The following is a 25,937-nucleotide window of genomic DNA, read 5'->3' on the forward strand; positions in this document are numbered from 1 at the left end:
TATGTGATTTTCTTTGAAGATACTGTTCCACATTTAGTCTCCTTTTGCTGTTATAATAAGCTCCACTTTTCTGGAAAAATTTTGGTCAGGTAAAGATCAATAGGAAGTAAGGAGGCATCAGATAAAGCCATCATTTTAATTGATGCCAAATGTGTTCAATACGTTTATATAAATTTGATGTTTATGGAATAAATTGGGTGTGGCTTATGCAAATGTTCTGCTTATGAGCATAATCTTAATGCATGTTTTCTATAAATCAGCATGGTGATGTATCAGATGATAACCTGGGACTTGGAATATGGATCTTAAAGGTAAAGTTGGGAATGTTCCACCATAGCCTTTTAACACCTGTCTGTCCGTCTGTCTGTCCGTCTGTCTGTCTGTTTTTCATCTAGCCTCAGTGAGACAGGGTGGCAATAAGACAGTGGTGAGAGGTAAGCAGGCATCTCTGTCCTGCCTCTATGGCCTGCCTGAAAAGGTGCAGCAGGTTCTATGGAAGAAAGTGGTAGAACGTGGGATGTTACACGATGTGGCGTCTTTCGCTAAACGGAGCGACCCCATGATCGAGAAAAATTATGCAGAACGGACAAGCCTCACTCGCTCTCTATCAGACTCCCAGCTCACCTTTTATCCTGTGACCGTGGAGGATGAGGGCTGTTACACCTGCCAGTTCCACACCTACCCAGAAGGCACCAAGAGCGCCACCTCCTGCCTCATCGTCTTTGGTGCGTCACTCATTAACTATTGACAACAAAAGGTAGTGGAGACAATGAGCTTCTGTGTATGAGGATAAGAACAGGAACAGGAAGTTAAGCTGTGTATCAGAAGCTGATTCCTGATTAGTCATTATTCAACTGTACATTTCAACATTCCTGTAAAATTATTAAAATCTTACGTGGAATATAAAAAACATCTGGTATTGAATTTTGTTGAGAAAAAAAAAAAACCTGTGAAATTCCCAGATACTGTATTTGGGACTGGTACTGTTTATATATCAGCTCCTATCCACCATTAAACAGCTCAAAGCTCATAAAAAAAAGAGATAAAAAAAAAAAAAATTATAAATAAATAAAAAAGCAATAAAAAAATTTGTAATAACAAAAAAAATTTAATAAAGTAAGGAAAGAAAATGAAAAGAAGATTCAAAAGTTAATGCAAAAGACATTTTTTTATAATTATTATAATTAGCAAAAAGAAGAAGCAGAAAACACAAAAAATATCAAGGATAAAAAAACTATAATAATGACTTTCCTTGAAGGAGGAAGTGATTTATTTAGAATAAATAAATAAATAAATAAATAAATAAATAAATAAATAAATAAATAAATAAAAGGCATAATTTGTCTTTTAAAAAAAAAGGAAGGGGAGGGGCAATAAAAAGAGAACTGTAACTGAAAATATACATACAAAAAATATATTATTTATGGAAAAAGCATATAATAGAGGAAAAATAGGAACAATATGAAATAAGATCAAATGAAAAAGCAAAAAAGAGAGAAATATTTATTTATTTATTTTAATGATTGTTAAAATAAGTGTCAAAATATAAAACATTTTATAATGCTAAAAATTAATAATAATAATAATAATAATAATAATAATAATAATAATAAGCCTTGAATCATGAAAAAGATAATACAAATTTGTTATAAATGTATAATAGTAATAAACCATAATAGATTTATATTGTATAGAAATATGTATATTTTTACTTTATAAAAAAATTTACATATATTTATTTATTTTTTATAATAAATATAAAAATTCAAAAGCATAAAGAAATATTATGAAGCTTTGTTTCCCACACAAAGTTGTTTGTCATGTTGTACAGACGCTCTCATTCTCTGAATAATTAATTATTATAATGTGCTCTACCATGAATGAAGTGTAGAATAATGCGAATCAGTGACCTTTCAGATTTAGAGCTTTAATGGGAAATGAGATGAAGAGAAACTCAAATCCAGCCCAGTTTGCAGCTGGAGAGTGTGGTGTGAGATGAGGAAAGTTAACAAAAAGTGGAGAATAAAGAAGAGAGAAGGATAAATGAGATCATTGTAAACATGAGGAATTGTACAGGAGGCTGAGAATGAAATGCACGATTGTGTTCCACACTGCCTCGTTCTGTGCTCTCCCTCCTCCCTCACACTCCCTCACACTCCTTCTAGCTTTCTCTTTCCTTCTATTCATTCGGTTGTTTTAGTCCAACACTCACGCCCTTGTGCGTCAAGAAATCTCGACTCAATTTCAGATCTGTCGCTCATACTCTGTCCCACTCGGTCCCGATCTCACAACCATCAACTCAAACATTCTAACTACATTGTTTTTTAGGGAAACCATCATGCAAATGGCAGACTAGAGTACATTTAGAACTTTTTCACAACAAATCTGAACATGTGATAATAAATTAATAAAGTAAAAAAGAATGATGTAATGCAATGTAAGTATATGTTTGATCCCGTTATAGAAAAACTGTATTTCTACTATAAACAAAACTAATTTTCTATAACAGCAGCTAACTGCACATACAACTTAACAACGGAATCGTTAGTTAAAGTACACTTTTTAACAGTGGAAAAAAAAATTTTTGTTTGTAAAACTTTACTCACCACATCTGTTTAGCTCGAAAAGTAAAAAAGATTTATAAATGATTTATTTATTCTTACAGTATAAAATCTGTGGCTCCTGCCATAATTACATAGTTAGTTAGTTATTGTTGCTTGTTTTAACTACTGTTTATGAAGGATGCTGTTTTGAGCCGACAAATTGTTCTACAAACGATTTTGCTACATAGCTAAAATAACAATAATAAAATAATAATAATAATAAAGCAGATCATGCAGAAAATAAAATAAACTAGAATAAATTAGAATTACATAAACCCTATTCGAAAAAAATTGGGACACTGTGTACAATGTAAAGAAAAACTGCAAAACTCATAAACCCATATTTTATACACAATAGAACATAAAAAACATATCAGGTGTGTAAACTGAGGAAATGTACCATTTTAAAGAAACAATACGGTAGTTTATTATTTTTTTATATATATGCTAAAAAAATGTCCTCTTACTTGTATCTGAAATGTTTTGTATGTAGAAAAAGCATTCTTACACTCATCTATGTGGATTATTCTTCACATCATTTGATTAAACACACAAATTTTTCAGGCTAGTGGATTCCAGACATTCCCTACTAGCGCACACAAATCCCCATAGCGCCAGACTCTCTAACACTGTTACTTGCAAAAATATAACCCCATGCTGTCCTAATATGGTGTGTTATTGCGTTCTCCTTCTGCAGTTCTGCCCAAACCTCAGGTGAGCTACAAAACCACGTCTCCGGGTGTGATCGAGGCGAACTGCACCGCCGCGGCTCGGCCCAAAGCTGAGATCGTGTGGAACGTGGAGAGGGATAACAGAACACTGGGAGCACCGACATTCACAGTCACACAGCAGGATGATGGGACGACGCTGGTCATCAGCACACTAATGTTAAAGGCAGACCTGCTAAAAGACGTCTCTGTCAAATGTCTGGTCCACCACAAAGGCCTGGAGTCGGCCATCGCTGTGTCCATGAACACCAAGCGTGAGTGTAACTTTATAACCTGTAGTAGGTAGAAAATTAGAGATTCTCATTTTATAATGAACTGAAAAAAAATGTTTGATGTAACCAAGTGTTAATCGGTTTGAAGAAAGTCAATATGTTCAGTGAAATTGATTACGAGGTCTTTAAACACATTTGTCCCAAAAATGTTTCGAATATGTGCTTATGTTTTTATTTTCAACTGAAATAGGTATCGGCATAATACCCTTTTGTGTATTGTATTTTGTATCCATTAGTATGGAAAAATTCTCCTAAAGGATTTGAGTTTGGTCAAATAAATTGACCAACGTTTTATATCCTGTCCAGTTGCAGGTTATACATTTCACACCCAGGCCTTTAGCGGTGTCCTGCCTAAATCAATCCACCTCTTAACACCATCATTATGATGTCACAGCTATACACAGAGCAGAGCGCTGCATCACACACAGGAATCTCACAAAGTGAGAATGACGTTAATGACGTTAGCAAGAAACCCAATGAACACAATTCAACACATCTCCTTTCGCTGTAGCCACAACTGCACCTCCACATACATCATCTCCAGCAGAAGCGTCGATATTCACCTCATCAAATGACCCCGGTTTTCTTTGCATTTTTTTCCTTATGCATTACGGTTTTCCTGAGGATTTGAATTGAGGGCAAACTGTGTTTTTTAATGCAAATTCTAGTGAAAAGAAACCACAAATGTCACAATGTTACATGAGCTTAACGATTGTTTCAAACTGTTTTGGCCGACCTTTCCTCCCGACGCCCAGCTTTTCTTAAAACGTCCATTTTGTAAATGTCCCTGAAAGTGTATCTGCGTCCAAATCAGTCAGTCATTGTGGAATGAAATATCTGCTATTAAAACCACACAAATATATTTGAGCTTGTGTAGTTTGATACTAACCATCCAATCAAAAGACAGGAAAATGTAAACGTCCAAGTTCAAATTAATTTTTATAGTACTTTTCACAATGGACATTGTCTTCAAAGCAGTTTTACAGAATGTAAGATTGTAAAAAAAAAATGTATATAAGTGAGTATAAGTATTTATATAAGTGTTTATCCCTGATGATGAAGCCTGGGGTGACTGTGGCAAAGAAAACCTCCCTTAGACTTTATGAGAAAGAAACCTTAAGAGGAACCAGACTCAAAAAGGAAATCCATCCTCTTTTGGGTGATATCAAGAGTGTGATTATAGTCTTTAAACAATACAGGACACTAAAAAGTGAGAACTACCATAAGGGGGTGATTACAAGTAATGTTCAGTCATTTGACATTGTGGAATCAGAAGCTAATGAGCAACTCATGAAAGAGCTCAACTTTTGAGATCATCATTGATCCAACACCAACTCCTACATGTCAGAGCTTTTAAAAGGATACTGATGTTACTGTACGCCTGCTAGATGGCCCCAATGCCACCCACTCGAAATCCAATTGGTCAAAGCAACAGGCTTTAAGCAGCATGAATTTTACACTGCAAGCACCTGCAAGTGTTAATTTCTTAATTGGATAGAAACTCCAACGTAAACAGACACTACTTCGAGCAGCAAGAGAGAAACACTACGAAATAAAGAGAATAGACTTTTGGGAATAATTAAATACATATTCATGCAGAATAATATATTAAAACGTAAGTCAGTGACTCTGGTAGAATTTACGCCAGCAGAGAAGACCTTGCAGGACCTGAGTTCTCCTGACCAATTAGATTGCAGCTCATTAACATATACAGTTATGACAATTAGCAGATGCCCTTATCCAAAACAATCTTCAAAATGTTTAAGTCTCCATGAATAAATCAATTCTGATGAGTGGAAATTCATTCCACCACCTAGGTGCTAGACCAGAAACAAACCTGGAAGCATTCCTTCCTCGTTCCCTGAGATATGGTTGGACCAGTCGAGCAGTGGTTGATGATGAAAGAAGCATGGTGCAGTTTGAGGTCAAATAAATGCTGTGTTGGGATGCACCAATGTTTTAAATCTGATACAACAACTACAGAAAGCCAGTGGAGGGAGTGTAGCAATTGGTGTGGAAGAACCTTAAGGAGCTTTGTGGCTGCATACTTGAAGAGGTTAAATTATTTTCAGAGGCAAACCAACCAGGAGTGAGAAGCAGTAGTCCAGTCATGAGATGAAGAGTCACTGAACAAGCACCTGAGTAAATAAAAATGGACAGTTGATTGTCCACGATTACCTCAAGGTTGCATGCAGTGACCAAATGTGATCTCAGTGCTCAGGGAGGTGAAGAGAAGAAAACATACATGGAGAAAGTGTGGGTTAAAATGTGAGTCTTGTTCATAAGAGAATGTGAGAATATTTCGAGTGGAATGTTGAATGGAAATCGTTTACAGATTTTCTTACTTTAGTTTTTTTTTTTCACCTGCAATGTTGACATTAATAAATATAATCTAGAAAAATAGATATAATCTGGAAACCCGAAAAAAAGGCTAGATCAGGCTCTGGTATTAACGAGGACTGTTAATAGCGTAAACATGATTACACATTTTTTTTTTTTAATGCTCAGAAACTTTCTGTCCAGATTTTTTTTCTAAGATAAAAAAAAGTATTTTGGCAAGTGTGACTATAATATAACGATCTAAACCGATCCTAAGTTTAACATGAGTTGACTAAAATTTGCTGATTGTTCTGTCCATGTGCTTTTCCTGGCTTCTGCTCTCCCACTGCAAATTTTTCTAGAGAGAAAAAGCAAAGCAGGGATAAGAAGCAGCTGGTGCCATAATGCCAAGAAAACATCCAAAAATGTTTCTCCAGCAGAGGAATGTATAGAAGCACACACACAGGTCTCAGCTAAGTAGTGTGAATTCTCATACATAAAGACAAATACGAGAGGAGACAAACATCACCATGACCACAGAGTTTATAAAGTCACTATGTAGTAATAAATCTAGAAAATAAAGTGCTTTGGGTTGAATGTTATTTTCACATAGCAGTCTTTGTTTGTTATTATTCATATTCATATACTTAAACATGAATATGTACACTTTATAAAGCAGTATTTTTAATTTGTTACAGTAAATAACAGTACATTTTTCAACTATATGGACTTTAATTATTAGTATTTTCATATTGGGAAACTTTTTCTTCACTACATTCGATTGTTTACAGCATTAACTTACAACCCCAAGACCAAAAAAGTTGGGACTCTATGTAAAATGTAAATAAAAATGCAATGCAATGATTTTTAAATCTCATAAATCCATATTCTTTTCACAATAAAACAAACAAAAAAACTTACCAAATGTTAAAACTGAGAATATATAAAATTTTAAGGAAAAAAATAAGGTCATTTTTAATTTGATGGCTGCAACATGTCTCACAAAAGTTGGGACAGGGCCACGTTTACCACTGTGTAGCATCATGTCTTCTGTCTGTATACATCTGGGAACTGAGGAGACCAGTTGCTGATGTTGTGGGAGAGGAATGTTGTCCTATAGTTGTCTGTTACAGGATTCTAGCAGCTCAACAGTTCTGGGTTTCCTTTGTTGTATTTGTCCTTTTTTGTACTTCCAGTTCTTTTACTCGAGTAGAAATGTAAAAAAAACTTTTTACTGTTACAGGAGTTATTTTTTAAACAGAGGATTAGTACCTTTCATTCAACTACAGGAACGATTGATCTCTGTCCACTACTTCTTATAACGTTGCATGGCGAGGCTAAATTCGACTGATCATCTTAACTTCAACTCAGAATTCCTTTTCACGCCTCAGGAAATGTTTTCAACCCTGAATCTATCAAGTGATTTCAAATCAAACTGGCCGAACAGAAACCTTCAAACTGATGATACTGCATGTGATCTATGGAATCACTGTTAGTCAGACAAATTCCCGCTGTAAAATGTACCACATTGAATTTTCTGTTCTGTTCTCAGAACAATACACGTCACTTTTCATGGTTAGCTAACTAACAAAAGTCGAACTTAGAGGTGGCCATTTTTTTATGGAAATTACATAATATAGAGCAACAAAAATGAAGAAATGATACACCTAATGTTAGAAATTGCCATATAAAGAGAATGACTCTGAGTACAGCTGAGAGCTGTGATTGGACAGTATGGGTTAAATTCTTTAAAAATAGATGAGTTTTGCTTGTTAGTGAACATTCTCTGAATTGATCTGATATGCATTTTACTGTAGCGCTTTGGCCTTGTGTTAGAAATGTATAAAAACCACCACCCTCCAAGGAGTGGTTTTTTTTCAGGGGCAGGCAAGGCCTTCTCTGCTGGCTTAAACTCTAGCAGAATCACTTATGTTTGAATGTTTTTGTCCCTGAATATTTCTTAATTTTCTTAATTTCTTAATTTTCTTAATTTTCTGAGGTAAACATTGATGCTTCTGCTAGGGATGATGTATGCGGGAGCTGCAGTTGTGGCTAGAGTGAAAGGAGAAGTGTTGAATTGTGTTCATTGGGTTTCTTGCTTTAGTGACGACATTCATTCACACTGTATGAGATCCTGTGTGTGATGCTGTTCTCTTTTTCTCTGTAATACTGATAGTTTAAATAGACATGATGTCATAGTGATTGTGCTAAAAGGTGGATCTAGGTCTAGGTATGAAATGCACGACCCATCACTTGAGGTCACACACTTTAGCCTTTATTACGTGAGAAGGTGTTGTGTATGAGTTTAATAAAATGAGATGAATAACTAAACTGTTTCTTTATCTCAGTTGGAACCGCTTTGACCATCCTGATCTCAGTGACTGCAGTGGCCTTCCTTCTGATCATCTGCATGTGCATCTGCCTGTGGAAGTGTGTTCTGCGTAGTAATGGTAAGTGTGCGTGTGTGTGTGTGTGTGTGTGTGTGTGTGTGTGTGTGTGTAACCCTTTGTAGCAGGGTTATATATGTGTCCTATTAATCTTTCAACACAATTAGAGTAACAGTGCCACAATAGGGTTCACACGTCCTCTCTTATTTTCCTGTACAGATGATTTCTGAATTGTTTCCTAAACCAGTAGCTCGCAGTAGGACACCTGACTTCGGGAGCTGGTCTCATGTACAATGTTGTGTGTCTGAGTGAAGTTCTGGTGTGTTCGAGCTCTCAGTGCATTTTTTTAGGCACAGTGAGGTGATCACAGATGTTTCCAAATGAGTGAGATAGATAGATAGATAGATAGATAGATAGATAGATAGATAGATAGATAGATAGATAGATAGATAGATAGACAGACAGACAGACAGACAGACAGACAGACAGACAGACAGACAGAGTTAGATTTCCCCAAGCCGACTCCTCTGTAGCTTTTAAAGGCATGCTGTTAAGTGCGTCCTCAGTAGCACTCCAAAACAGTTAAGCTTTTTCTCATGAACTGTTTATACTTTGGCGTTTTCTTTTCTTTAGAATTTGCACAAAAACACTTAATTTGCCTTTATTTCAAATCCCAGGAAACAGAAGTGAACTGTAAAAAAACGCACAAAAATGAACTAAAGTCATTTTTTGAGGTGAATATCGACGCTTCTGCTGGAGATGATGTATGTGAGGTGCAGTTGTGGCTACAGTGAAAGGAGACGTGTTAAATTGTGTTCATCGAGTTTTTTGCTTTAGTAACGACATTCTCACTGTATGAGATTCCTGTGTGTGAGGCAGTGCTTTGTTCTACTAGACTTCTCTGTAATACAGATGGTGTCTATTGTATAGACTGTGGGACGAATGAAGGTATATCTTATCTTATCTTATCTTATCTTATCTTATCTTAAGAGATGGATTGATTCAGGACGAACACCATTGAATGTCTAGGGATAAAATGCACGGCCTGATAATGGTTTCAGTTATATTGCGTTCACTTCCACACAATATGAAATGCTCTTTGGGAGTAAATTCTGGCTTGAAATGTCTCGGTGAGCTGAAACAAAAATGGTCAGGTGAATTTCTAATTAATGAAAGATGGACAAAGCTGTGGGTGAAGCCAGGTGAGATACATAAAAGCCAGATGCAAGAAAGACATTAATACCTTCAGCAAACAAGGATCAGTGTGTTTATTCTGGATCTCAGTGACCAGGGCTTTGTGGTTCAGTTAATTTTGACTTGAGTTTGTGGATCTGAGAGGACGGGGTTAAGGGGAAAACGGGTCACAGAGCACATTCTTCCTGCACCGCTCTGTGAGAACTGAGCTTTAGTGCTCTAATGTGATTGTAGTGATTCTCCACAGCTGGACTTTTTCCCCAGTGTCCTCATGTCCTTATGGCTCAGTGTCAGTCTCTCTGTCTCTCTCTGGTTTGTACTGTATGTGCGAACATTGTTTGCTTTGATTTCCATATTAAAAGGAACGGTCACTGTGGAGTACAGAAGGAGGATTTATACGGGTCTCTATGTTCAGCTGCTGTCACTTGGAGCCTCTAACTAACATTGTGTGTATATGTGTGTGTGTGTGTGTGTGTGTGAGTGAGTGAGGGAGTGTGTGAGCAGTCAAAGTTAGAAATATATCTCAAACAGAATGCTAAGACACAAAGACAAATTCATAAGTTCAATTATGAGTTATGTGTTTTTCCCTATTAGACCAAAGCACTGGTGAATTCTGGGAAAGCTCTCGCTCTGAGTTTTCTGACATCTCAGGACAGATGATTTTTGCAAATTCTCAGAAACGTAACAAGCTGTTCCTTTTTTTGTCTTATTAACTTCAATACAGCAAGAAACCCAAGGCTAAAGAGGGTGCGAGTGTTTATAGATGCTAAAGCTTAAGAGAACAGAAAGTTGTTTCCAGCAATCGAATTGTTCTAGAACATAAATTTCCTCAGGGTCATTCATCACACCACCATGTCTCTGATGATTTTCCAACAGCAGCAGGAGTTTTTATTTTCCTGGAATATTATTCTCTTAAGCAGGATATTTTCCTGAGATCGCAGCGTGAAGTAGGAAAACCAAGCTCCACCCAAGAGCTGTAAAGGGAAGTGAATGAGTTGGCTTCCTGTAGCCATTATTTCATTTTCCTTTTCACTTATTGACCTCTAAGCACCATTGTGCTTAAGTGTGTGTGTGTGTGTGTGTGTGTGTGTGTGTGTGTGTGTGTGTGTGTGTGTGTGTTTGAATATATATAAAAAAAGAAACATACAACATACAACGTGCAACAAAGTGAGGTTTATACACCTTTGACACAAATATACATGTCCATGTAAATGTAATGCATAACCACACAAACACAAACAAAAGAAATACTAAAAGTGAAAAATGTTTTCTCTTTATTTGATCTCTAACTCGATATTATTTGACCTCATTGGCATATCAAACTTCACATCTTCCATGATCTTGTCCTTGTTCTTCAGCAATCAAGAGAAACACTACGAAATGAAGAGAATAAACTGTTGGGAATGAATTAATACAATTTCATGGAACTAATATTAGAATTTAGGTGGTACATGTAGGTCAGTGCTTCTGATAGTGTTTAGGCCAGCAGAGAAGGCCTTGCTGGCCCTGAACGCCCATCACTGATATATAATCCGCACTCCATTTCATATTCCTGGCTCTAAATGTCCTCAGAGTTAAGTCACATTTGAAATGAGGCCTGTAAGTAAATAGCATACACCGGCCATCGTTTACATTTATGGCATTTGCGATTCAGAACCCAATGCATGAGCCCATACCCATACAGAAACACAGAGCTGAGGAAAAAAATAAGTTGTTCTCGCCACAGAAAGTGCATCACGCAACTGAGAGCAAACATCACAAAACGAAACAATACACGACAAATAAAATGTGAAACCCATCATCAGTAAGTAAAAATGTAGCACCACAGAACCATTACAAAGATCAGGACGACCCTCCAAAGTTGATGAAAACACAAGGAGAGAACTTAGAGAAAACCCAGAGAGGCTATCAAAAGGTTAACAGGAAACCGAAGCGTACGTCTGAACTCTGTAAGCGTTATTTAGAGAGCAAACAGACGTCTGGAGTGACATCATCTATCATGGAACGGCCTGTCCAGTTACCGCACCTAAATCCTGTTGAACTGCTCTGGGATGAACTGCATTGTAAAGAAATCTCCAACTAGTGGAAAACACTTTTACAAGCCTTATAAGAGGCACCTCAAAGTATTTCAGCTGAATGTCTGGAAAATGTCCCCTGGTGGTCTAGTGGTTAGGATGCGGCGCTCTCACCGCTTGCCCGGGTTCAATCCCCGGTCAGGGAACCAACCCCCAGCCACTCTTAGTGCCGGTCCCAAGCCCGGATAAATGGGGAGGGTTGCGTTAGGAAGGGTATCCAGCATAAAAACATGGGCCAAATCAAACATGCAAATGATCCGCTGTGGCGCCCCCTAATGGGAGAAGCCGAAAGAAAGTTTGGAGAAACGAACTGTGAACTGCAGTTCGTTTGGAGAAACGAACTGTGAACTGCTTAAGGGTGTTAAGCTGTTCTTTATGCTTAGGAAGGATTGAGACGATGAGAATAAAGTGCAACGTCTGGACATTTAAATATCTGTTTGGTCAAAATAAATATTTTTACTGTTACATTACACAGTTTACCTCACAGAAACAAAATGAACTTGCACATATCTCTCAAAAACCATAAAAACACTTTCTAGACTTTTCACAGGCTCTATGTAGATACACTATTCTCAGCATCATAGTAGAGTTTTTGTACATTCTTTGTTCAAGTGGTTGAAAGGTGATAAAAAAAAGCAGCAGTTCTTTTTTTTTACCAGACACCTTTCAAACCACAACCCCACACACAACACTCTTCAGTTATGCCACTCAATCTTTTTGAGATCTATAGGCATTTCCTGTGTACATACCACAGCGTTTCTCACATGGCCTCGGTTTCCTGTTTCTTCAACATTATCTTTAACACTTTTTATTTGAATAGGAACTAACAGGATAATATGCCCTGATCTTGCTGTGCTCTGAGAGCAGAAACTGGGCATGTGCACAGAAAACAGAATACCGAGAATAATTAATCTGTAAAAAGATCCAGGACTTTCTGTTCATTCTTACTCGTTTAGCATGAGAACATTTTTTGGAGGAGAAAAGGGAAAAAATTACGATGTGTATAACAGTAAAGAACGTGCAGGACATGTTGGGTGGCTTCCTCACTAAACAGCATTAATCTCCTGAGATAAAAAAGGAGATGACATTAATGTTGAATTTACAGGGGAAAGGAGAAACCACCTCTACATGTCTATACATTGGCACTATTTGGAAAAAAAAGGATTGGGACATGTTTACCATATGTGGTTTTTCCCAAACTGACACCACAAGGTTTAAATGTTCCCTTCTCTTGAACTTCTCTTCAAAAGATTTAACAAGTCTACTTCCTGTTACTTGCTGTTACTTCCTTTGTCAAAATATTGACCTGGATCACATGATCTTGCACAAAGTCACCCAAATGCCACATGGTGCCGGTGTTGCCAGGCTTGATGTCAAACTGGATGAAAGAAACATCATCACCTTCTTATCAACTGCTTAAAAAAATAGTGTAAATGAGGTCACGTGTGTTGTGGTGAGTTCGATTCTGGAGTTTTTTCATCATTTATTCCTCTCTAAATGTTCTGCTTGATGTTGAACTGATGCTGAACTGAATGTTGGTGATCAGTAGATACACCAAGCGCCGATCAGAACACGTGTAAAACACCTGATTGGTGACTCGCTACGTGTTTGTCCGGTACCATTTAAATTAAAAGCAACGACTGATTTCACAAAATGTATGTTACAAATCCCACTGGTTCCACGCTGGAAGAAAGAGAGACGGGCAAAGCTTCACCAAGCAGAGATTTTATTTTCCTTTCTTTTTCTTTCCCGTACTCACACCGGGGCTCACCCACAGTCTCGAGGTCAGCACGCTTTCTTTCTTTAGCGCCCACCCAAGTTTCCAGTTTTTGCCCGAGTGCACTCGCAGGCCGGCACGTCTTTCACCTGCTTAGTTACCGTTCGCGGTCTCGGCTTGGTGGCGCTCTCTCTCCTGGAGGCTGGTGCCTCGCTGCTCTTTATTGGCGTCGCCGGACTGAAACCGAGCGCACTGATTAGTCTCATCAGCTGCAGGTGTTTCTTACTGCTCATTCTGTCCGGCCCCGTCTTCCACTCGCTCACCGCTGGCACAATGTAAAAAGTGAGATATTTGACTTTGAAATGTCGTAAACTTAAAGTAAAAATCTCCCCAAATTGAAATACTTCAGTAAAGTACAGATAGGTGAAAAGCTGCTTAAGTACAGGAACGAATTACATTTACTTCATTACTGTCCACTGCCGGACTCCAGTGTCATTTGGCTGAAATAAGGTTGTGTTATGACAATTCCAAGACTTGAAAAAGCATGATGACATTTTAAACTCTTGTTCTTTGGTTTTACAGAATAAAGCAGTTCAGACTGAAATGGAGGAAGATGTCCAGCTTTAAAATCAGGACATGGAAAACGGACCCTAACCGGAGAACATGGATTGAACAGACTCAGATCTACACTCATCTGTAATAATGCTTTCTGAAACGAGGGGCCACCTGCAGGGGTGTGGTCACATGGGTACACGGAGGAGCAGGGTGGGCACTCGCTATCTTAATACCTCTCGTGTCAGTTTCATTAATTGTCTGATGTAAATATCAGTCTCGCAGTCAAAGCCAAAGTTTATGAAATCTCCATTTTCGCCACCCAGAAAATATATTTTTACAATCTTCATCATTAACTCACATTTTAATATCACTTTATGCTAAAAAATGTATCTTCCCGCATTTCATAATTTAAAACTGTAACATTTGAAATATCAGAATACGTTGTAATTTCAGGAGACGTCAAAAAAAAAAGTAAAAAAAAAAAAAGGCGTTTTGCAAATGTTTTAGTTTCTAATGAATAATTTGCATATGTTAGCTAATATCTAAAAACAGCTACAACTACTCTATTACTACCTACTAGACATTTTTGCAAGACGCAGTTCTCCCACGTGACACGACTGCCGCCGAAGGATCTGTGTTTGATTTGTGTCCAGGACCATTACAAAAGAATCCTGAAACAAGACGTGTGGGCGGAGCTAAAAATAAATTAATAAATAAATAAAGCAGGGCTCCCTGATTGGTCACAGCACAATGATAAACAGTTTCTGTAGTGTAGTGGTGGTCTGCTGAATCTTTTTTTTTTAGACAGCTTTAGGATGTAAAAATTACAATTGTATCTCGCAATGTATGATGTTATTGAAGTTAATTTATTCGCACATGTCTTCTTAGCTGAGTTTTTTTCGCTTTGGCAGATTATAATGACGTAAAATCCTTTTTTTTTATTTTGCACACTATACTGTACTTAATCCAAAGTGTGTCATCGAGCACTGGATGAACAGTCAGAAATGCGGACTGAAGAAGGGTGTTTTTGCTGTCACAAGACAATTGCACCCTGGTATTTACATTTTACGGGCATTTGGCAGACACATTTATCCAGAGTGACTTACAACTGAGCGGTTAAGGGCCTTGTTCAAGGGCCCAGCAGTGGAGTTTGGTGGTGCTGGAATTTGAACTTGTGATCCAATGTCTTAACCACTGAGCTACTACCTCCCTCTGTATTTTATTTTGTATGTGATTGATTAATGAAGCTAAAAGATACTCATGAAAATATATTGTGCAGAATTTTATCACACTTGATACATGAAAGCTGGATGCCACTGTTGTTCATTCACAGCATCAGCCCCTGGTTTGAAGGTGAAGCCTTGAAGGACATAGCACTCTTCTTCTACACACATGCAGAAAAAGTTCGCATTCTTCATTTGTTTATGCAGATGTTTAATGTATACACCTGAGCAGGTTAAGAGCATTGCTCCAGCCCCAGCAGTGGAAGCTGTTGGGGGCTGTCAGAGTGGTGCTGAGATTTCAACTCATGACCTGCTAATCAGATGGCTGATGTCTCAGTCCAGTTTTAGTGTCTTCTTTTGTTAAATGAATGTATTTATGTCTAATATCGGCCTCACATGGCTTTTAGTATTGTATATTATTTACTAACAGCCAATGTATTTGCATTTATTGCCATTTCATCTATATACAGTGCAGTACAGAGTGAAATGAAACACAGTTCCTCCAGGACTTAGGTGCTCCATGAAACTACATAAATTAACACAAAAACACACAACTACCAAGTGCACATGTGGAAACAACACAATGAGGCAACACACAGTGGCGAAAAATTTTATATATAATAATAAATACTCATTCTCATAAACATTGATGGCTTAGCAGCGGTTATTTGTGCAAAAGGTTTGTGTGTGTGTGTGTGTGTGTGTGTGTGTGTGTGTGTTTCAATTAGTCCAATCCTTGTGTATTGAGGTTTTTGATTGGATTGTAGCTTAGTGTGACAAACTGCAGTTACAGGTAGGACCATTCAACTTTACGACCACAATCGCTAGCCGCGGCATACAACTTTTCCGGCATAATTTCACAGTACTGTACATATAGCCTACTCTACTTACGACCAAATCTTGTTACGACCGGTCTGTCGGTCCCAATCGTGGTCGTAAGTCGACGACTACCTGTATATTACATTATTGTTTATGACATTCGTCAGACTTCCTTATCCAGTGCAACATGCATTCCTCTCAGGGGGCCAGGAGTTGGAGCTCTAATGTCTTAATCACAAATCTACCACTCCCCTTATTAAACATAAACGAGACACTGGTTCAGAAAAACTCCATCCACATTTGTATAACCTCTGCATACTGTGACTGTGCTCTAGTTTAAAAACTGATGTACACAATTTTAGTAATTCGCATTACACTCATATCATGACTCTGATCTACAATTTGTTGATATTTACTGTAAAAAAAAATCAGGTAAACGAGTAAGCTACTCTTCTCCATTACATTATAACATCTGTAAACGGTCATTCTGTCACGAAACACCATACAGCAGAAACCAGGAGTAAAACAAAGTGTAGTTTTATTGACCTATAAGAGTCAAACAAAGAAAACTTTGAAACAAGAGTGAAGGAAAAAGAAGTTAACTAGAGCAGGTGTAACGAGGAGCACAGGGAAGCACAGGATGACAGGGAAGCACAGGAGCAGTAAGGAGTCTGGGTGATCTGGGGTAAGTGTACGGTAGATCGAACCGCAATTGAATGGAGAGGGAGCTCTTTAAAGGGGATCTCGTTATGGGAAAACAGGTTCAGGTGATTAATAGGAGGGAGAGGCTGAGCGAGAGTGTTGAGAGTTTGAGGGGGGCATGGCTGGTGGTTCTCTGACATTACTCCCTCTTCCAGGCCTGGGCACTCCAAGGAAGGCCTTTATTTACCTTTGAGGGTCAGAGGCTGGGAAACTACCTTTCTGGGTCTCAGGAAACTCAATTCAATTCATTTTTATTTGTATAGCGCTTTTAACAATGAACATTGTCTCAAAGCAGCTTTACACAGATAATGTGGTGATTAAATGTAAATATGTTCTTTGTAAGTATGTTTGTCCCTGATGAGCAACTGTGGCAAGGAAAAACTCCCCGAGATGGCATAAGGAAGAAACCTTGAGAGGAACCAGACTCAAGAGGGAACCCATCCTTATCTGGGTTGCACCGAATGTCCATTTGAATCAGATATACAATGTGTATACAATGTACAATGTGATGATGATCAGAAGCAACTGTATTCCTGAGTCAGTGTAGCAGACTGTTGACATTTACTACAGTACAATCTATCTTCAAAGCGCTCGTTCTACTCCGGAATTTCATGGAACCACCCAAGGTGTTGATGAGAGACCGTCCCAAGCTGCACAGAAGTGTGAAGATCCACGGAGGGGAGAGGGGCAGGAACAGTGGTCACTGGAGCCTCAGGAGCATGTTTAACTCGACCGAGAGAGAGAGAGAGAGAGAGAGAGAGAGAGAGAGAGAGAGAAGAGGGTGACAGGAAGAGAAGAATATGGATTATTAAGTGTCCTTATTGTTGTATGAAAGTTAATGTCACTGTGCAGTGTGGACTCCGGCAAGACTCGCTATGGCAGCATAACTTAAAGAGAGAACCAGAAGGTAACACAGACATGAGGGATCTCTGGGATAAGAGACGACCCACCACACCACCGTCAACAAACCTGAGTGAACGTGTGAATGTGAGGGGACGACAGCATACAAATATCCCAGTTCACCAAACACTCTATATCCATGTTCCCTCCAGATCTGCACCTTTACCTAAGAAAAAAAAAATCTACTGGTCAAAGGTTTGACTAAATAAATACGTTTTCAACCTCGACTTGAACACTGAGACTGTGTCTGAGTCCCGAACACTGGTTGGAAGGCTGTTCCATAACTGTGGGGCTTTATAAGAGAGAGATCTGCCCCCTGCTGTAGTCTTCATTATTTGAGGAACCAACAGATAGCCAGCACCTTTTGATCTAAGTAGGCATGGAGGATCATACTGGTACAGAAGTTCACTCAGATACTGCGGTGCGAGACCGTTAAGTGCTTTATACGTCAGTAGTAGTATTTTATAATCAATGCGAGATTTGATTGGGAGCCAGTGTAGACTGATTAAAACAGGGGTGATGTGGTCATATTTCCTAGATCTAGTGAGGACCCTTGCTGCTGCATTCTGGACTAACTGAAGCTTATTTATGCACTTACTCGCACACCCAGACAGTAAAGCGTTACAGTAGTCTAATCTAGAAGTAACAAAAGCATGAACTAGTTTTTCTGCATCCTGTAACGACATAATATTTCTAAGGTGAAAGAAGGAGATCCTGGTGATATTATTCACGTGAGACTCAAAGGAAAGACTCGGGTCAATAATCACACCAAGGTTTTTGACAGCCGTACATGCTGAAACAGAAACACCATCTAGAGATGCTACGTAATCGGAAAGTTTACTTCTAGCTGCATGTGGTCCTAGTAAAAGTATTTCCATCTAATCTGAGTTGAGCAGAAGAAAGTTATTAAGCATCCACTGTCTAATGTCCTTTACACACTCCTCAACATTGTTAAGCTGATCTCTCTCATCTGGCTTTGCTGAAATATACAGCTGTGTGTCATCAGCATAGCAATGGAAGCGAATCCCATGTTTATGAATGATTTCACCAAGAGGCAGCATATATAAAGAGAAAAGCAGTGGGCCTAAGACAGATCCTTGAGAAACACCAAACTTTACCTCATAGAGTGTGGAGAACTCACCATTTACATCAACAAACTGATTGCGATCAGTCAAATAAGACCTGAGCCAAGAGAGAGCTGTTCCCTTTATTCCAACAACGTTCTCAAGTCTAGCAAGCAGTATAGTGTGATCAATGGTGTCAAAAGCTGCACTAAAGTCGAGACAAAACCCTGATCAGAGGCCAATAACAGTTCATTTACCACCATAACTAGCGCCGTCTCTGTGCTATGATGAGGCCGAAATCCTGATTGATACATTTCAAAAATGTTATTCATAAGCAGATGTGAGCATAACTTCTGTGCTACAACCTTTTCTAAAATTTTGGATATAAAGGAGAGATTTGATATTGGTCTGTAGTTGGACAGCTGACATGGGTCAAGGTCAGGTTTCTTAATAAGGGGGTGGATAACTGCCAGTTTGAAGGATTTAGGTACATAACCAGTGCTAATGGAAGAGTTTATTATTTTTAAAACAGGTTCAATTACCTCTGGAGTTATCTGTTTAAAGAAACTTGTAGTCAAGGGATTGAGAATGCAGGTTGATGATTTTGATGAGGAAATTAATGAAATTAAGTCATTCTCATGAATAGGAGTGAAGCTTTGTATTTGATTGTCTGCTATAATTACGCTGCTGTCTACAGGATTACTTGTAAAATAATTTGGATTTATATTAACCGTCTGGATTTCTTGCCTGATGTTTTCAATTTTATTATTAAAAAAGTCCAGAGAAGCTGGTGTTGGATCTGTGATGATTACAAATGTTGAGCTATTTTATGAGTTGCTCAGTAGCTCCTGGTTCCATAATCTGAAATGACTGTATAAGACTGTAGAAAGGACATCACTCATAATCACACACTCCATTGCTCATGTTCGTTCTCACTCTCCAGTGTTCTGTAGTGTTTAAAGACTATAATCACACTCTTGATGTCACCAAAATTTCCCCATTCATCTAAGGGAGTTTTTCCTTGTCCCAGGCTTCATCATCAGGGATAAATACACATCATTCACTTAAATTCTTAAATTCTGTAAAGCTGCTTTGAGAAAATGTCTATTGTGAAAATCGCTATAGAAAATAAACTTGAACTTGAAATGGTGCAAATTCGATTGTCCGCTGCTGTTAAATGGATGAGTTTTCTGAATTCTTGCTACACCTGGTGTAGGTTATCATTCCTCCTGGGTGTTCTAGTTTTCAGACATGTAGGCGTCATGCCCACAGATTCGTGCCCTGTTTGATCTGCACTGAAAAACACACTGAAATCTGCTGCTGTGTAAAAGCAAATGGGGCTCCATTTTGAACTGAATTCAGATTTTTAGGCAAATAAACTACTGTCTAATAGCATCATAATCTAGTGTGGGAAATAAAATCTAGAATTTTTATGGTGGGTTTATTTTAAAATCCCCACAAAAACCCATTAAAGAATATATGGTTATAAATGAAATTGTATTTGATCGAGTGAAATGAGTATTTGATCAACCAGCAAGAGTTCCGACTCCCAGACCTCCAGAATGGAGGAGGTTGATTCTGTGACAAGTGTCTTTTATTCACATAATGAGTTGATATTAGGAGTTCTTTCTTTAGGGACAGGACTAATTTTGGTGTGTGGGACTCAGAATTAATCAAATACAAATTAATTTATAACCTTCCTTTAATGTTTTTAATGTCTGTCTTCTTCTGTTAAAATTAACCTACCATAAAAACTCCAGACAGTTCATTTCTTTGTAAGCGGATCAAAAATTTATTTTCCTCACTGTACACTTTAGATGGACAAAAGTATTGGAACACTCGACTTTTCCCAGCCAAATCAAACTGTTTGCAAATCGCAAAATTTTTTCAGTTCGATTTAATTTAGAAGAAAAGGTTCAGCTGTTGGGGTTAAAATATTCATTTTTTTGTAGAGCGCTTTCAACAATGGGAATTGTCTCAAAGCAGCTTTACAGAGATAAAGCGATTTATAAAGTTATAAAAAAGATTATATAAGTTTAGTGCCTATAAGTTTGTTCCTTATCAGATCAGACATAACATTATGACAATATAACATTATGACTGGTGAAGTGAAGAACACTGATGATCTCTTCATCATGGCACCTGTTAGTGGGTGGATTTATTTATTAGGCAGCAGGTGAACATTTTCTTTTCAAAGTTGATGTTAGAAGCAGGAAAAATGGGCGAGTGTAAGGATTTGAGTGAGTTTAATAAATTGAGACGTCTAGACGTCTGGGTCAGAGCGTCTCCAAAACTACAGCTCTTGTGGGATGTTCCTGGTCTGCAGTGGTCAGAATCTATCAAAAGTGCTGCAAGGAAGGAACAGTGGTGAACCGGCGACAGGGTCGTGGGGGCCGAGGCTCATTGATGCACGTGAGGAGCGAAGGCTGGTCCGTGTGGTCTGATCCAACAGACGAGCTCCTGTAGCTCAAACTGATTAAGAAGTTCATGCTGTTTATGTTTCACAGGTCAGGACTTTTAGCATCAAAAGGGGAACCAACACAATATTAGGCAGGTGGTCATAATGTTATGCTGATCGGTGTAAATGTATCCCTAATGAGAGAACCAGTGGCGACCATGAAAGGAAAAATCTCTTTGAGATGGATTTTGAATAAAAAGCTTTACATTAATATTAATTACAGCCTGAAGACATAAGAAAAAGAAAAGTAACTCTGATTTTGTGCTGTTGAACTGATGAAAAGCTGATTTTCCAGACATTTATCATGACCAAACCCACATTTTTAGACAAGCCCTGGACTCGAGCATAAACAGTATTCTCTTTATTTCCTGTGTATAGCTGTGTCTGTATCTTTTGTACCTTGTATCTGTGAGCTGTATATAGAATTTGATTGTGTTTAGCTTTTCTGGCAAAAGTCTGCCCTCTTGTGACTCTTCAGAGGGAACACAGAAGGAATTTGAACTCACAACCTTCTGATCAGACTTCTTAAACACTGAGCTTCCACTTTACTCCTCACTGAAAAACAGAACATAATGACACCAATCTATCACTCAGCTACTTTCATTCAGGAGCTTTCTCCTGGTCACAGATGCATTCACTCTGGAGTTTAAAACCCCAGAACATCTTCTTCTTCTTTCAGCTGCTCCTATTAAGGGTCACCACAGCGGATCATCCGTCTCCATACCCCCCTGTCCTCTACATCTGCCTCTTTTAAACCAATAACCTGCATGTCCACCCTTATCACACCCATAAACCTCCTCCTTGGTCTTCCTCTTTTCCTCCTTTCTGATGGCTCCATCCTCAGCATTCTCCTATTGATATACCCCATGTCCCTCCTCTGCACATGTCCAAACCATCTCAATCTCACCTCCCTCACCTTGTCTCCAAAACGTCCTACATGTGCTGTCCCTCTAATAAACTTATTTCTAATCCTGTCCATCGTCGTTACTCCCAACGAAAACCTCAACATCTTCAGCTCTGCTACCTCCAGCTCTGCCTCCTGTCTTTTACTTAATGCCACTGTCTCTAAACCATACAACATCTCAGGTCTCACCACAGTCCTATAAACTTTCCTTTCACTCACAGATACTCTTCTATCACAAATCACTCCTGCTATCACTCTTCTCCACCCACTCCACCCTTGAACGCCAGGTACCTGAACTCCTCCACCTTCTCCACCTCTTCTCCCTGCAACTGCACCACTTCTGTCATTCCTACTGCACACTTCACTGCTGTCACACTGTCCTCATACATGTCCTGCACCACCCTCAGATACTTCTCTGACACACCTGACTTCTGCATACAATACCACAGCTCCTCTCTCCACTCTGTCGTACACTTTCTCTAAATCCACAAACACAGAATGCAATTCCTTTTGACCTTCTCTATACTTCACCATCAACATTCTCAAAGCAAATAATGCATCTGTGGTGCTCTTCCTCTGCATGAAACCATACTGCTGCTCACAGATGGTCACCTCTTCCCTCAGCTTCCACTTACTCCACTTCTCAACACACTCTCCTCACTAGTCAACACCTTTCTATCTCCATCCTTTATTGCTCTAACTTGCAGCACATCCTTCCCAGCTCGGTTCCTCTGTCTGGCCAATCGGTATAAATCCTTTTCTCCTTCCTTCGTGTCCAATTTTTCATACAGCTCCTCATATGCCTTTTTCTTGGCTTTCACCACATCCCTCTTCACCTGCTGCCGCATCTCCTTGTACTCCTGCCTACTTTTCTCATCACTCTGTCGATCCCACTTCTGTTTCTCCAACCTCTTTTCTTTATGCTCTCCTGCACTTCCTCATTCCACCACCACGTCTCTTTGTCTTCCTTTTTATTTCCAGATGTCACACCAAGTACCTTTCTAGCTGCCTCCCTCATCACTTCTGCAGTAGTTGTCCAATCATCCAGCACCTTTTCACCACCACCGAGCTCCTGTCTGACCTCTTCCCTGAACCTCACACTACAGTCTTCCTCCTTCAGTTTCCACCATCTTATTCTTCTTTCAGTCCTCACTCTCCACCTCTTCTTCACTTCCAAAACCATCCCCCATCCGATGCTGTCTAGCTACACTGTCCCCTGCCAACACCTTACAGTCTCCAATCTCCTTCAGGTTACATCTCCTACATAGAACATAGTCCACCTGTGTGCACCTTCCTCCACTCTTATACGTCACCCTGTGATCCTCCTTCTCCTTAAATTACGTATTCACTACTGCCATTTCCATCCTTTTAGCAAAATCTACCACCATCTGCCCTTCCACATTCCACTCCTCATTCCACCAACCCGAACCGCCACTCTCCTCCACTTCTCCTTTCCCTGCTGTCTCTGTAGACGTCTTCCTCCTCTCCTTCTCCTCCTTCGGCCAACAGAAGCCCAATTTTCACCTGTACCCTGTTGGCTAACGATACCTGTGGTGGTCATTGGTAACCCGGGCCTCGACCGATCCGGTATGAATTTCTTAATCGTGACCCGCATATTTGATTTGGCACATGTTTTACGCTGGATGCTCTTCCTAACGCAACCCTCCCCATTTACCCGGGCTTGGGACCAGCACTAAGAGTGCACTGGCTTGAGTAACACTAATGGTTTCGTTTAAAACCCCAGAACATACAGGTCATGAATACAAAGGACTCCAGTCTCTCAGACCTGCTGTTCTCTTGAGACTGGAAATAAATGTAGCTGCAGATACCTGTTTTAACTGTATTATGAAAACTTTTACATTTACAGCAGATGCCTTTATCCAGAGACGCTTACACTCGTCTCATTTGTGCAATTGAGGGTTAGGGGCCTTGCTCGAGAGCCCATCAGTGGCAGCTTGGTGGTGCTGGGATTTTATCTCACAACCTTCTCATCAGAATTCCAACATTTTAACTACTTAACTTGCACTTCCATGTTATCTGGCAGTAGTTTATAATAATTGATAAGTAGGTTGCTTGCATGGAATAACTTTTATTTGGTGAAAGTAATAAATGTGACTGTTGTTCAGATACACAATGTACAGAAAAACTCTTGCATCATGACAAAATTATTAAACGGAAGACGTGCGACGTGTTAAGTTCCTCACCACAGGATGCTCTATGAGTTTGCTTAAAACGAGTTTGAAGAAGAATAGAATAAGATTTGCCATTTAGACCAGCAGGGGTCAGTATCTGTACTGAAGAAAACTATAAACGCAACACTTTTGTTTTTGCCCCCATTTTTCAAAGTCAAAAAATGGAGCATGATTATTGCACAGGTGTGCTTTAGGATGGCCACAATAAAAGGCCACTCTAAAATGTGCAGTTTTATCTGTTGCCCGTGAATCGATTGTCCATTGCTCTACCATAAACAGTCTCCAAAGGCGAAACAGAACAGTTCAGAAACAAACCAGTGTTTCTTCCACCAAGCCAATATACTCAATTCAATTCAATTCATTTTTATTTGTAGAGCACCTTTAACAATGGACATTGCTTTACAATGATAAAGTGGTTGTAAAGTTGCATAAAAAAGTGAAGAAGTTTGTTCCTAATAACTGTTAGTTTGTTGCTAATGATTGAGTCACAACTGAATTCCCATTCATTACACTTCCATCATGGTTAAGGTGCACTGTTCAGTGACGCTTTAATGCAAACCTGTTCATGCAACCTTCAGTCCTGAGATGTTGTAGCAGACTGTTAATATTAATTACAGACCAAATTCATCCCCTTGATTTGTTCCATAACTTCATCGATCTTTAGGCTGTTGAGGTGAAACCAGATTGAGTTAATGGAGTCATGGGTGTAGGAGGCTTGTTAGCACAGACGCCAGAATTCCGGGGCCCCTCCTTTCTTTTGTAATATTTCAAAAAAATTATATAATTTACATTATTAAAGTAATTTGATTTGTTGCCATTATACCACAGAAGACTTTGTAATAATTTGCAAATAGCAAATACGAGTCTCACACACTCCCACCATTACATCAAAATCATGCTAAAGTTCACAGCATCTGGCACACACCAAACAGTGACAGTGGTTAAGGCTTTTGTTTACCAAAGGTAGGGAAGGTTGGGAGTTTTAAGCACCGGTACCACCATGTTGACATTCTTGTGGCCCTTGAACAAAGCTCTTAACCCTCTTTGCTCCAGGGGCGTTTTAACATGGCTGACCCTGCACTCTGACCCCAGCTTTTTTCATGATCTTGTTTATACCCCTGAGCAGATGAGGGTTATTGGTATTGTTCAAGAGCCTCAACAGTGGCAGCTTGGTGGTGCTGGGATATGAACTCACAACCTTCAGATTCAGGGGGGGTTGATATTTAAGCTGCTTGATATTTAATTAACCGAACACCACAACAAGCTTTGAAACCACTAGACTTCTCTGTGTGGAGGGTCCATAAGCCTGGAGCACCCAACCCCCAATAATGGCATCCCAGCTTGTATGTGTTGTATCTCATACCCCTGAACCTCTTTAACATGTATAATAATTAGAGATTTAAATAGAGACAGTGTACTGTGTGTAAGGGCATTGTGGACCCTCAGCAGGGGAACTCACCCCAGGGTGTTGTATGTTAATTAGGTTCCTGAGAGTGTCTGTAAAAACAAAGACAAATGGTTTCCGGTGCAGACGAGCTGGTGTCAGAGGGTGTGTGTGTGTGTGTGTGTGTGTGTGTGTGTGTGTGAGTGTGTGTGAGTGTGTGTATTGGGGGGAGAGTGTGGTGTGAAGAACAAATGCACACAACTAAGTACAACACCATATACTGTAGATGTTATTTGCTAAACTGGTCTGATCTTTATGATGTCACCATGTTGGTCACTATGAAACACAGACCAGATAAATACCAAACTTTTCCCCATTTCAGTTTTGATGACCAGGTTTTGTTCACATGAGCTCTCTGAATTCAGATCACTCTTACCTTCA

The 25,937-nt window shown here is 39.1% G+C and overlaps 2 protein-coding genes across 3 annotated transcripts in view; both read left to right on the top strand.

The window, feature by feature from the left end:
• LOC124383207 overlaps positions 1–8,389 on the top strand; it is a 26,231-nt gene extending 17,842 nt beyond the window's left edge. The window contains exon 6 of the transcript XR_006925239.1: positions 8,378–8,389. The gene's annotated coding sequence lies outside the window, so the exon portion shown is untranslated. The remainder of the gene's footprint in view (positions 1–8,377) is intronic.
• The window catches only part of zgc:113337 (uncharacterized protein LOC503741 homolog), a 21,104-nt gene extending 5,387 nt beyond the window's left edge, over positions 1–15,717 (top strand). For both annotated transcript variants that reach the window (XM_046845660.1, XM_046845661.1), the window contains 4 exons: positions 396–725; positions 3,301–3,585; positions 8,271–8,372; positions 13,878–15,717. In XM_046845660.1, coding sequence (XP_046701616.1) covers positions 396–725; positions 3,301–3,585; positions 8,271–8,372; positions 13,878–13,882 — 722 coding nt within the window. In that variant the 3' untranslated portion in view covers positions 13,883–15,717. The remainder of the gene's footprint in view (positions 1–395; positions 726–3,300; positions 3,586–8,270; positions 8,373–13,877) is intronic.
• Positions 15,718–25,937: the final 10,220 nt, after the last annotated feature.

The sequence above is a fragment of the Silurus meridionalis genome, chromosome 3 (assembly GCF_014805685.1).
Source record: "Silurus meridionalis isolate SWU-2019-XX chromosome 3, ASM1480568v1, whole genome shotgun sequence".
NCBI lineage: Eukaryota > Metazoa > Chordata > Actinopteri > Siluriformes > Siluridae > Silurus > Silurus meridionalis.